General features: G+C 37.7%; 1 protein-coding gene across 1 annotated transcript; it reads left to right on the forward strand.

Moving 5' to 3' along the window:
* The first annotated feature begins 434 nt into the window (after window positions 1–434).
* Window positions 435–13,146, forward strand: zap70 (zeta chain of T cell receptor associated protein kinase 70). Its single transcript, XM_088314037.1, has 13 exons — window positions 435–541; window positions 5,476–5,923; window positions 6,563–6,723; window positions 6,828–6,966; window positions 7,040–7,118; window positions 7,610–7,632; window positions 7,705–7,744; window positions 7,903–8,095; window positions 8,182–8,388; window positions 10,485–10,677; window positions 12,055–12,195; window positions 12,278–12,390; window positions 12,483–13,146. The coding sequence occupies exons 2-13, from the start codon at window positions 5,519–5,521 to the stop codon at window positions 12,598–12,600; spliced, it is 1,812 nt and encodes a 603-aa protein (XP_088170163.1). The 5' UTR covers window positions 435–541; window positions 5,476–5,518; the 3' UTR covers window positions 12,601–13,146.
* The last annotated feature ends 380 nt before the right edge of the window (window positions 13,147–13,526 follow it).

A 13,526-nucleotide genomic window follows, 5' to 3' on the forward strand; every position in this document is an offset into this window, starting at 1 on the left:
GGTGAAGCATTCCAAACCACCATTAAGGCGACTCAACCAGTGCAACTCAATTGAGGAAAAAAATATATATATATTTCAAGATGGCAATTAAAAATAAACACCCGAGGTAATGCGTGTGCACAAGTGTACACCCCCCTTATACAGCAACTAGGGATGTGTCTGTGTTCAGAATAAATCCTGTTCAAACTCATATTAAATATCAGTCAGCACATACCAGTGCCACTGATTTACCACCAAAAAAGTTCACCCTTCTTTTATTATTTTTGTAGTCACATCTTACATCATATGTTCACAAAGTGCTTCCAACACATCAAAGGGACCTCATGGGTCAACAAATTTCGAAAATATTAAACATGACATGGATCATAGGAAAGATGGCCATCGGTGGAGAAAATAATCCTCGTAAATATGGAGAGTAGTGTGTCTGCAAGTGAGACCGACTTTCGCTCGCTTGCTGATGTGACAGCACCTGACACTGCACACATTCACAGATGCATCCTATCTCTGAAGCAACAACCTTGGTCTACTTTTGAAGGAAGAAGTAAGTATGTTTGTCACTTTTCTTTTTTAATTCCACAATAGTTTTATTAGAAAGTACATTTTACTCAAATTAGACTCTATTTGGTCCCAGTAAACAGCGTGAAATTTGAGAGTAAAATATTCCATGTAAAATTGTCTCAGTAAATTTTACGCTAAACATTTTACTCTCAAATTTTAATCTGTTTTCTGGGAGCAAATATAGGTCCCAATCAAATTTGACAGAATATGGCATTGCGTATCATATTATGTATTCTCAGAGTAAATTTTTGGGTCCCTATAAACAGATTGAAATTTGAGACTAAAATATTAAGTGATAAATTCTCAGAGTAAATTTTACACTCAATGTTTTACTCTCAATTTTTACTATGTTTACAGGGACCAAATGTAGGCTTTCATCAAAACGAGAGCAGCACCATGCCAAATAATGAAAATTAAGTAATTTAGTAATTGACATAATATTCATCCATATGATATGCAACGCAATAATCTGTCAAATGTCTTATATTTCTATTTCCAATTAGTGTGCACTTCATTTCATTTCAGATTTTTCTACGTTTTAATTGATATTTGATACTGAGTGTCCATATTTTAAAGAAGTGCAATGTTGTATTTTAGTTTAAAGGTGTGTGATTGTGTAGTGGTGGGAGCATGGGATCAGTGCCCATTCAGTCATTTTGAACATGCGTGTGAATGGTTGTCTCTCTCCATGAACCCCGAAATGGACTGGCAACCAGAATTGTAGTCTGAACAGCAGAAGCAGTGTCGAAAACAGACTGATGGAAGGTGGAAGGACAGATGGATGCTTGCGGATTTTAGCTACAGTTGACAATTAGTGCATTGATGTAAAATCATCCCAATGATACGCAATGATACTGCATGCTTTGGTTAGTGTCCTAGATGTGGTAAGCAAAGCAACCACGAAAAAAATGGTCCGGCATACTTAATAGTGTTGAGCTCATCTTGAAAATGTAGAGCATGTTCATCTTTTTAATAGACTGATTGGCTAGAGGATGCTGATTTCATTTAGTCAAGTTGAAATTAAATTTTGTGATTCAGAGTTATCAAGAGGCTAGAGTCAAATTTAGTTCTGACTTCTAAAAAACAAATTTGCATGGGAAGGTGTAATGCAAAAAATAAATAAATAAATTATACTGACTTACCTTACCTTCTTGTCTATGTATCAAATTAATGTGGGTTTGTTTGGGAAATAAATCATCCTAAAAATGTTAGTTTTAATTTTAAATGAGTTTCATTGACACACAGAATGGTATTTTTCTTCCGGGGGCGCAATCTTTTATGGATTATCCCCCCTGCCCTTCCCTGACCAAGAATAACAATTGGCCGTTTTAGCTTTTTAATCATTTATTCATTACTATGATAATTTGAAGTTCTGAAGTTTTGTTGGTTTGATATTCATCATAATCATATGTAATCTTAATTTGATTATTTAGTTAATAATGATGAACCCTTTTACAGTATTTGTAGCTGTGCATTAAAAGTTTTCAATTTGGATCATCAATTGCATTATTTCTTTGTAATGAATTATTGAAAAATATGTATTTTGATACATATTATAGCCACAAGACTGTAAGAATTATAGTATTTTAAAATTTCTCCTAGGAAAATCACATATTTTCATTTGAAAACATGCGTCCATTTTTTAATATTCAGAGCAAGCTTTAAACTATTTAAAAAACAGCTTAAACATATCCACTCAATTGTGTCCTTTGTAAATGTACGAAAAAGGTCCAAGGTCCATATAAAAATTCAAATTTTCGCCTATATGTGACTAATTTGAATCATGCTCAATGAAAAGATGTGGGAGGCAATTTTTGCAATTTAGTTTTTCTGCCGTCAATCTAGAAGTTTTATTCTGAAATTTTAATAGTCAGACCTTATATAATAAATGTCCTTTTCAGTTTAGACCTTAAAAACTGAAAAGTACTCAGTATATAGCTGGTGTGTAACAAAAATAAAATGAATGTTATGAAAGTTCGAAAAAAATAATAAATCCAAAGGCTACTTTATAGCCAAGTATTGCTTTCTAGAAATACAAATGTGCTGTACTGTATATGGATTAAAGTTCATTGGTGACCAATTCTTGAATACAATCTATTGCTTTTCATAATTACATTATTATTTAACACACAGGGTTGAAAATTAGAGCAATTGATCGGCCAGGTGTTCCTTGTGGTTCGGCATTTGTTTCCATTGACATGTTTTCAAAGTTTTTTCCCCGATGAAAATCTGATTTAAACTTGAGTGCATAAAAATGGAGTTGAGCTTTTTAGGTATTTTTAGCACTTGTTTGTCCATGTTGCGGCCTGTGAAGACATTTGTGGTGGTGAAAAAAAAACTCACCTGTGGCCACTTTGTAGTTGCCCATTGCGGGTGTTGGTGTAGATTTGTGTGTGTTTCAAGGAAGCTGAGGTTTTTACTTTTTGAGAAAGGATCAGACAGCATCAAAATCATTCTGCTTCGCTATAAACACCATCTTTTTGTATAATATCATATCGACAGATATCTTTTATTTTAAATGTGGAAAATAGCCATCGTAGTATTTTACTACAAATTTAGGTATTTTTATTTTGCAAAAGAAATGGCTAGTTCAGCAGAATGATACTGTGTATCTCTGCGAGTACACAATATCATTTGTAATGTTTTTGTTAAACATGAATTTTTCTTTTTTTTTTTCCTCACCAAAAAGCACCTGCTCAACTGAAGAATTCAATTTTATAGAAAGGATGCTGTGAGTGTGGACCACAATTTCCTGTTGTGGCTCTTGTCATGAGTTACTTACAGACTTGTAGTGTGGGTGTTTTCTTGTCAAACATCACATCAAGTCACAAGGGGCCTCACTCTTTGTCTTTGTGACAATGTCATTCACGGAAGAAAAAAACTCTTTTAATTTGAATATGTTAACCCTAATGCCGGTAGAGCCAGAGTTCCCTCTTAGGGTCACAGACTAAATTAAGAGCTACATTGCTTGAAACAAAAAAAGTGGAGTATTAACTCAATTCCCAAATATCAATGAATGAACTATTCCGATTGATATGTACAATTGATTACATCACTTCAGAATTTGTGATTTTCCTGACCACAGTTTACTGAATAATATCACCTTGTGAGCCGACCGGGTGGCCTGGAAACGCACCACTGAAACACACACACACACAAACTACTGATGACTTTTGATGAGTTTTAGTATTAGTTTTTGTTTTTTGTACAGGTCGTATTTGTGAAGTGCAAGATGAAAATAAAGGTTTTATAAGTATTGTGTCATAAAGTGAAGCAAACAAGAATTCGTAAATGAATGTTTGACCTTCCTTCTTCTGTAAGGATGTACAGTTATACTAAAATACATAAATTAAAATTGAACTTAGAACGAATGATTGGCATTAATTCACAGAGAGAAAATTAAGGCAATTTTTGCTATGTCATCTCTGGCCGTGTTTTGCTTTAATGTGGAAGACTTTGCAGTAGTCACTGCTACCCCTGGAATCTGCTTGGAACCCCCACATGCCATTCCAGATAATTGTCATGTCACAGTAACTGCATGGCACACGTCGTGCAAGATTATATTTATTGGCACATAAGCTTATTCAAATGTGCCGTTCAGTTAGTCAGTGTTGAGCCAGATAAGTGGATAGTAAACAGCTGCGTACAGAAGCTGTGAGCGGACCCCGCTCAGCCATCTCACGAGCAGCTTAGAGCAGGATGACAAAACATTAGCAAATAAAATGTAGAAGTGTTTGTTAATGTTTTTCTTAAAACAGTTTATCTTAACCAGAATCCTGTTTTGCATTTCAATAAGGTCCTTGTTTATGTTATTTTGCATAGCAAAAGTTAAGCCATGATATCTTCCGGTGACAGAGCTTCTTCTTTGTGCGTTTAAAAGTGCATTAATTAACACTAAGATTGTACCTTTGGCTAATAAATTGCAATTTAAAGATTTTTTCCGCAGCGTGTCACATAACTGAACAAAAAAATAAGCATAACATCGTCTATTTTCATAGTTAGGTTGAAAATTAGATTTGGTAACATTGTGAGCGTGTGTGCATGTGTGCGTGCGCGTGTGCATGTGCGCGTGTGTGTGTGTGTGTGGGGGTGGGTGTGTGTGTGTGTGTGTGTGTGTGTGTGAAAATTAACAACAAAACCGAGAGGAGAAAGATGAGTGGTCACTCAAGAGAAACAACATACATTACATCGTAATGTATTTTACTTTCTGTTTCATTGTACAGAAATCAAAACCTGTTATTAACTAAAAAATGTTTTTTCTTTTATTCTTGTAACTGGTTTTGCCAATGTTTTAGATGAACGTTCAGGTTTCCTGGGATGTAAATGTAATTTATTTGACAAATTTATCAAAGAAAGTAAAGCTTAGTAATATTAAGACTTCAAAAAATGTCAATGATTAATACAATACAAAACAACTTTATTTATATAGCGCATTTCAGTGCTTTCCAAATTGTGTAATATAAATTAGCGGGAAATTAGCACACACGTTTAAATAAGCACTGTACAGTTAGTACATTTTTCAATTTCTGTCATTAACTTTATTTTTTTTTTTTAACTTAACTTTCAAATTAATTGCCCCTGAGTTTTCAAATGTGAAACCAACCATCAGTTAGACTAAAACATTCCAATAAACTGGTCAACTCTGATCCCAGATTACCAATAGATGTTCTAATTCTGTTTTTCCTCAAATAATTGAACATCAATTTTATTAAAACATGTGAATGTCCGTGTGTGTTAGGATGTGCGTGCATATGTACATGCGTGTGTATGTGTGAATTTTATTCAATATAAAAATGGATGTTGAATTTTGATCACGTTTCCAAGGTTTGTCTTGCGGACCACCTGAGATAGCCTTGTCCTGCCCAAGGACACCGTTGAGAGAAATATTTACTAATTGAATCTTCCTGTTTCCGTCAGTTTGCCGTCCACGTAACCCTGTTCTAAAGATCAACTGCTCATCATGTCCACCGACCCCGCAACAGAACTGCCTTTCTTCTACGGCAGCATCAGCCGCTCCGAAGCGGAGCAGCATTTAAAATTGGCCGGTATGGCCGATGGCCTCTTCTTGCTACGACAGTGTCTGCGGAGTCTGGGTGGATACGTCCTCTCTGTTGTGTGCAACTTGGACTTCCACCATTACCCCGTAGAGAAACAGCTCAATGACACTTATTGCATCACAGGAGGCATAGCCCACTGTGGGCCTGCTGAGTTGTGTGAGTATTACAGCAAAGACCCTGATGGGCTGGTGTGTGCTCTGAAGAAACCTTGCTTACGTTCCTCGGACATGCCCATCCGGCCAAGTGTGTTTGACAGCCTGAAAGAAAACATGCTGAGGGAGTATGTGAAGCAGACCTGGAACCTCGAGGTTGGTTTCTCCTGACAGACTCACACGGTCCATCTGTGTAACCATAATTATGTACAGTACAATGATCCCCACACATTTGCACGTCAGCATTCATAAAACTTAGCGCTTAAAAAAACTGACTTATTCACTCTTTTGTGTTCAAGCCAAAGTCACGTCTAATAATAAATTATTATTTCTGTGCCATCTTTTTATCTAGGGGCCTATGGTGAGGGCAGGAGCTTCCTTTAGTCAGGTTATAGCCTTGCTTAATAGAAAATAGGGTTTTGCTACCATCATGTGATATTTCCAAGCACACAGCATTTTATTTAGATTTTACTATGCAGTAGAGGGGATCTAAACTGGGTCACTTTTTAGGTTACTGTATTGTGTACTGTGTCCTGTATGCTTTCTGAAGATTTTAACTTTGTTCCACATCAGTGTAAACTACTACCAAAATAACAAATGTATTTGTCAATTAATATCCATCTAGCCAGGACAATCATTTGAGCTCTATTAACTTAGCAAAGACATATTAAAAAAAAAAAAAAACTCCTGTGTTGAATCTTACTGCCCATATTTATTTAATGAAAAGACCAGATGAGTGCAAACCACTTGCGATGTTTTGACTATTGTCTATGCGTCTGCTTTTTTTTCACTCAGGGTGAAGCCATGGAGCAAGCGATCTTAAGTCAAGCTCCCCAACTGGAAAAGCTGATCGCCACAATGGCCCACGAGAAGATGTCGTGGTATCACGGCAAAATACCCCGACAGGAATGTGAGAGGCTGCTTTACTGTGGTACACAACCAGACGGCAAATTTCTGTAAGTAGCTCAAGGTGATGTATTTTTCTTTTTTTTTTTTAATGAAGTGCCAAAGGTCTTTACAGCTTGTCTGAGGCAACTTTCCTTTATCAATTGTTTATCAGGGTTCGTGACAGAGAGGAGTCTGGTACATTTGCACTCTCTGTAATGTATGGAAGATCCGTTTATCACTATCAGATCCTCCAAGATAAGTCGGGAAAATATTCCATGCCAGATGGATTGAAGTTTGACACTATTTGGCAGGTGCCTACATGCCTTTAAAATTATTTTGCCATATTTCATTCATAAGTTAATATTGATTTATTTATTTTGCCAGCTGGTAGAGTTCCTAAAGATTAAACCTGACGGATTGGTGACAATTCTTGGCGACGCATGTGTCAACAGAGCTGCTGGAAGTACTGGACATCTTTATATCTCTTTATATGTAAATGTATCGAAATGAAAGTTAATTTTCTTTTTGATCTGAAATACACTGTAACTGGTATAAACTGTCAAAAAAGACAATTAACATCATAAATTGGAAAGGTAATTGAAGATACTTGGTTGATTAAGTAAATCAAAAATTTGTGTCACGATATTTGCTTTCAGCCACACTGAAACAAACTGATGTGTTGACTGCGCAACATAAAAACATCTGAATCCAGATACAGTTTGTAAGTCGGTGGATAGTCTACTTTTTGTCTGTACCTGGATCCAGATGATTTTTTTTTGTGCAAATAAAATTGAGTAAATTCAACCAAAAAAAAAAAAGAGCAGTGCCAAAAAATCTACTTTGTAAAGGCCTATTTTTGATGCATTATGTTTATAATCCACTGCGGACTAAATGCTTTGTACGCCCACTACCCTAACCCCTGTTTGTGTTTTTGTATTTCCAAACAAAAAACAGAGATACCGAGCCTCCCCGCAACAGTGAGTATGAGTGCATCATAATGGGTTTAATTCCTCCTATTTTAATGAAATATTTTGCTGTCACGCTTACAGAGTCGAACAGGCATAAATAGCTACACACCGCCACCTAGAGGTCAGTTGCCTACATTGCACAATTTGGAACATTATTGATATATGTTTGATCTTCCATCTTAGTATCATCGGTGTTAAGAACTGCAAAACAAATGCAAACTATTTTCATATGAGTGCATCAAGAGTTTCTGCAATCAAATACGTTTTCTTGTTTGATAGCTGTAACTATGAAGGAGGTCACATCAGTACCTGATGTTGCTCTGCCAATGGACTGCATTGGCTTCAACCCTTATCACAACCCAAATGACATTAAGAGGTTTAACATTCAGAGGGATCATCTTTTCATTGATGAGCTGGAGCTCGGCTCTGGCAACTTTGGCTGCGTCAAGAAGGGTGTCCTTGTGACTGACAAGTGAGAAAACCTTTGATCAACACCAAACAAAACGTCTTGAATGGAGCTATTCGGACCAAATAATGTTCTGATTTGTTTTCCATCAGGGGCCAGTTAGATGTAGCCATCAAAGTGCTGAAGAGTGACAATGAGAAGCTAATGAAGGAGGAGATGATGAGGGAGGCAGAGATCATGCACCAGTTGAGTAATCCCTTCATTGTTCGGATGCTGGGGTTATGCAATGCTGAGAGTTTGATGCTGATCATGGAGATGGCTGCCTCCGGACCTCTCAACAAGTTTCTCTCCGCCAATAAGTATGTCTGAGTTTGTATAAACCATTTCATAATGCTTGCAAACAATAGGCACCACGGGGAAAAACTTGTGTTTGGGGGTTTGCCGCAAATTGCAGCCCATAAGGTTTCGATTTTTCATGATTTCCTTTAAATAAAAAATCGAAATTAACAGTCAAAAAGTTGCCATTAGCGAAAGACACAAAAATCAATTAATTGGCCCGTATCTTATTAATCATGTTAACTGTTCCCTCACTACTTCACGGTAATTAACGCTATCATTTTTCAATTGTGACCATAACTTCATCTAGTTTTACTGCGACATTTTTGCAGCGTTTCGTAAGTTGCCATGACTACTCCCCAAATGCTTCTTTGTCATCTTTAAAAGAAGCAAAGCAACGTGAATCATGGCAACCAAATTTCGCTTTGCACAACAAGGATTTGAAAGGCACATTAATAAAATCGACTAGGATTGTACATCTGGCTACAATGCGACGCAGGTTTCTTGTTCAGGTAAACCCATTTTAGGATAAAAAGAAAAACTAATAGCCTACGTTCCATCGTCCTCGTCCGCTGCCGGAGTGCAGAGCATGCTCCGCTCACATTCATTTATGAATGCACATGCAGCTCATTATTTAGTTTCAGTTTGCATTTTAAATGGTGCATTTATTAAGTGTAATCACGAGTATTTAGGACTGTGGGATCCGTGTGTGTGTGTGCGCGTGTTCACGCAGATACGAGAGAAGATAACAGAGCTCCAAAGGTGGTATGGAAGTTAAATAAATATATAAATAAAAATGACAGTGCGTTCTCTCTTGAAAAAAGCTATGTGATCCCTCGCAACATTTACGACATAACGCAATTTTATTTTTTTAGGGAACGCTTTTTTTTTTTTAATAGCCGTTTATGTACTTCCGGGTCATCTCGACAGTACGTCGGAAACGGCTGGAATTATGGAATACTAAACTAAACTACACTTGATCTTAGCCAATAGGAATTGGAGCGGTTCCTGCAGTCAAGAAATGTCCTCTTTTGTTTAGTCTTTCGCTTATTTGGAAACCGTGCTTAAAATCAAAAAATGATTTTATGTCCCTGCATTTCAAGGGAATTTCAAAGTAATTTAATTAAACTCACCTGGAATGTGACGAACAAGTAAATAAACGAGCATTTTAAATAAAAGTATTGCCTTGCAAAAAAATAAAAAAAAACCTTTACATTATCTCGCAAAATTTACGAGGGAACGCAAATCCTTTTTTTTTTTTTTTTTTTTTTTTTTTTTTACTTGCATGTCCCCTTATGGCGTAGGTGTCAAACGCTGGTCCCGGAGGGTCGCTTTCCTACATGATATTCATCTGTCCCGGCTTCAAAACACCTGATTTAAAAGAGCAGGATAATTATTAGCTTTCTTCAGAGTTTGCTGATGCACTGATCATTTTAATGCGTTGCAACCGGGAGAGCTTGAAAGCATGCAGGAAAGCAGCCCTCCAGAACTGGAGTTTGACACGTGTGCCTTAGGGGTTCTGTCGAAGAGAGAGACATGGCTGAAATTATCCTTCAAGCCATTTATCGAGTTTTCTAAATCACTCCGCTTGTTTGTCAAGTTGTTGCCACTCAGAAGAACATATGGTGAAAAGGTCTTTATGGAGACCCCTTTTCAGAAGTGAACATATTAATTGTGTCAAATTGTTGCGGTTTTGAACACCTTGGAGCAACTTTTGTTCATGACTGCCTGATGCTGTTTCCTAGTTTCTGCAAGTGAAAACATATTGATATTTGAAAGAAATGTTACCAGATTTATTGTCCTCTCTGAATGACTTATTCCATGATTAATATGTTTGCTTAAAAATAAGTTGACTACTTTTAACATTCTTTAGTGTTGCACCCCATCTCAGTCCATCAAACCATTAATTTTCCATGCAGTATTTGTGCCGATTAGAGTCACGGGTGACCTGTCCCACTTGGACTAAAAAGTGGCGAACATAGACAAACAAACGTTAACAATCACAATCACACATATGGACAATTGAGACTTTTTAATTAACATACATTATACACCTTTTTTTTCAATGACAACGGATAAGTAAACTAAACGCCACCCTCTAATATTGCAATCACCACAGGGATACTGCATCGGTGGAGGATATTGTCAACCTGATGCACCAGGTGTCGATGGGAATGACATATCTGGAAGAGAAAAACTTTGTGCACAGGGACTTAGCAGCTCGAAATGTCCTGCTGGTCAGCCGACAGTTTGCCAAAATCAGTGACTTTGGGCTGTCCAAGGCCCTGGGAGCAGACAGCGAGTACTACAAGGTACAGAGGTCCAATTGTTACAAGGAATTCTAACCCCCGCACAGGTTATCACCATAAAGTGCTATCTTTGTAGGGTAAATACTAAACCTATTTCCTTTTGGCTGATTTACTGACCCTCATTTGAAAGGGATGTGAGAATCACAGAACTGAATGACTGAGATGTATGAATGAGAGGAAGACAGTAATACTCAGGAGGAGGATGAGGAGAAGTGGAACAGATAATGGATGGATGGATGGAAATTCAGTTTACACTCTGTTGTGTACTTTGTGTTGCACCACACAAAAAGAATATGATCACACACATTCAGGTATGCAAAGAGTGATGTCAGAGGGGCTATACCTCTCGCGCTCGGGTTGGCTTGGGGCTATGGTTGGTTCATTTCATGTTGAAAGGCCTCAACACACCAGTCAGACGTCGCCGTCGGAAAGTCGTTACACGTCATCTGTTTGGTGTAGCGCCACGTCGTCAAATTCGAGCCATTGTTGGAGCATCTGGGGGGCGTGTTCGTCCGATTCAACCTGTAGAATTGAGTTGTGCTGTTGGGAGAAATGATCACTGTGATTGGCTGTCAGTTAGCAAATCAGTGCACGGGACAAGATCGAGAAGTGACGAAAGCGAACAAACGGTGAAAATTGAAGCTATTCCTCAAGAACTGAATCGAATTTGCTCATTTTTCACATCTCATCTATGAACGTAACGTAATGGTTGGCTGGACAAAAAAACGCGAAGATGAATTAATCGCACCGCATTTGCTGCGATAGTCAATGCGTAGCATTTGACGTTGATGTCCAATAACGGCGGTCTTTTGTGAATGAGAGTGATTTATTCGCCTTTGCGTTCTTCCGTCCAGCCAGCCGTTATGTCCATCGGAGAGAGGAGCAAAGCTGATTTAGTTCTTGAGGAATAGCTTTAAATTTCACCGTTTGCCCGCTTTCGTCACTTCTCATTCTTGTCCAGTGCACTGATTCACTAGCCGACAGCCAATCATAGTGATCATTTATCCCGACAGCCCAACCCGATTCTACATGCTGAATTGTCCGAACACGCCGCAACACAGCTCAGACTTACAGACCACCAAACAGATGGCGTGTGCCGATGGCCGACCTCCGATTGGTGTGTTGAGCCCTTTAGACATGAAATGAACCAACCACAGCTCCAAGCCAAGCCCAGCACAAAAGGAATTGCACTGTTTTTGCTTGGGGTGTTGAGGCATTAAAGGACACCTTGACACTAGTGAGGCAGACAAGAATTTATTTCCACAGCAACTCGAACCATGACTCTCCGGTTCCAAAGCCTTGGTCATTACGGATGAGCTACTGTTTAATATAGAGTAAACAGTAATCAACAGTAATTTTGGCATAAGAATCCCTCAACAGGCCCGCTCTTCAGGACTATGGCCGCTGAAGTGGTATGCTCCTGAATGTATAAACTTCCGCAAATTCTCCAGTAAAAGTGACGTGTGGAGTTTTGGCATCACCATGTGGGAAGCTTTCTCATACGGCGGAAAACCTTACAAGGTACTCTACATGCAGCAGCAGCAGCTCACAATACAAACTCTGAATCACATAATTGTGTTGTGTCCTCTTCAAATCTGTCCAGAAAATGAAACAAGTGGAAGTGAACAGTTTCATTGAAAGTGAAAAGCGCTTGTCGTGTCCAGCCAAGTGTCCAGATCGAATGTATGCAGTTATGCAAGAATGCTGGAGATACAAGTAAGAAAATTGTATAAAAAATGATGATGTTGTAGGTTTTAAATCATCACTTTACACAGCATGTTTGGAGTACTTCTGTCCTTTCTCACCAGACATGAAGACCGTCCTGACTTCAAAAATGTGGAGGAGACCATGAGATCGTACCATTATTCATTATCAAAAAAGGCTAAGCCATTGGGTGCTGCCACTGCTGTAGAGCCTAACAAGTAGACAGAAAAAACAAAGCACATTCTGTCCCAAGGCTACACAATGTGTCCATTCATCTGATCATTAAATAAGCAAAACAAAGAGCTATTTATGAGCTGTACACATTGACCAACCAGCCTTAACTCCGGCAGCGATACAGCTAAACAGGCTTCTGTGGTGATAATTAAGCATTTGGAACATGAATGTGTTGGCTGTATACAGGATCTTTTTGTCAGGTTGAATGTTTGTAGCTTTACATTGATTATAAAACGGTTTCTACTTTTTTCACCCTTCATTATACTGTACTGTTAGAAAGTCATCAGATTTGCTTTTTGTTGGGGCCTTCTATAGGTTGAATGAATAAATATGATGCATAAAATAAAGGTTTTGTAAATGTACTGAGAGATAATGTGGGATACCTTAGAAACAATCTACTAGACTTGATCAAAAGGAAGAGAAAAAAATCCTTTTGCAGCCATCTGAATATTTACACATGTAAAACATTTGCTGCCAGCAAGTGGAAAACGAGGGTTACGCTTCTGCAAATAAAATTTGACTATCAAACCTAAAGCACCACCTCGTATTTTCCAGCTTGACTATTTTTGCTGATTTTGTCCTCTGACCTTTGAAGCATTGAAACATATCTTAAGAAGCAATTTTATAAGTGCAATTTTAAAATTCCATAATAAAATAAAAACATTGGTAGGCTCGTGTAAAATGAGACACTAACAACTCTAAAGCAATTGCGTTCTACATAATACAAGAATATTCACGTTGTGGTTGACGTTGTTTTGTTTTTGTTTCTTGTTTTGTTTTGTTTTGGGTTTTTTTGTAAAAGATAATATAATAACAATTTAAGAAAATGCCCGGAAAAGGATATGTTGCCTACAAAATAAGTAAAAACCGTGCGAACACTTGCTGTTAAATTGATCGTTTTTTTGTTAGTAGCA

The sequence above is a fragment of the Idiotropiscis lumnitzeri genome, chromosome 13 (assembly GCF_059441095.1).
Source record: "Idiotropiscis lumnitzeri isolate Australia: NSW breed Sydney's pygmy pipehorse chromosome 13, RoL_Ilum_1.0, whole genome shotgun sequence".
NCBI classification, from domain to species: domain Eukaryota; kingdom Metazoa; phylum Chordata; class Actinopteri; order Syngnathiformes; family Syngnathidae; genus Idiotropiscis; species Idiotropiscis lumnitzeri.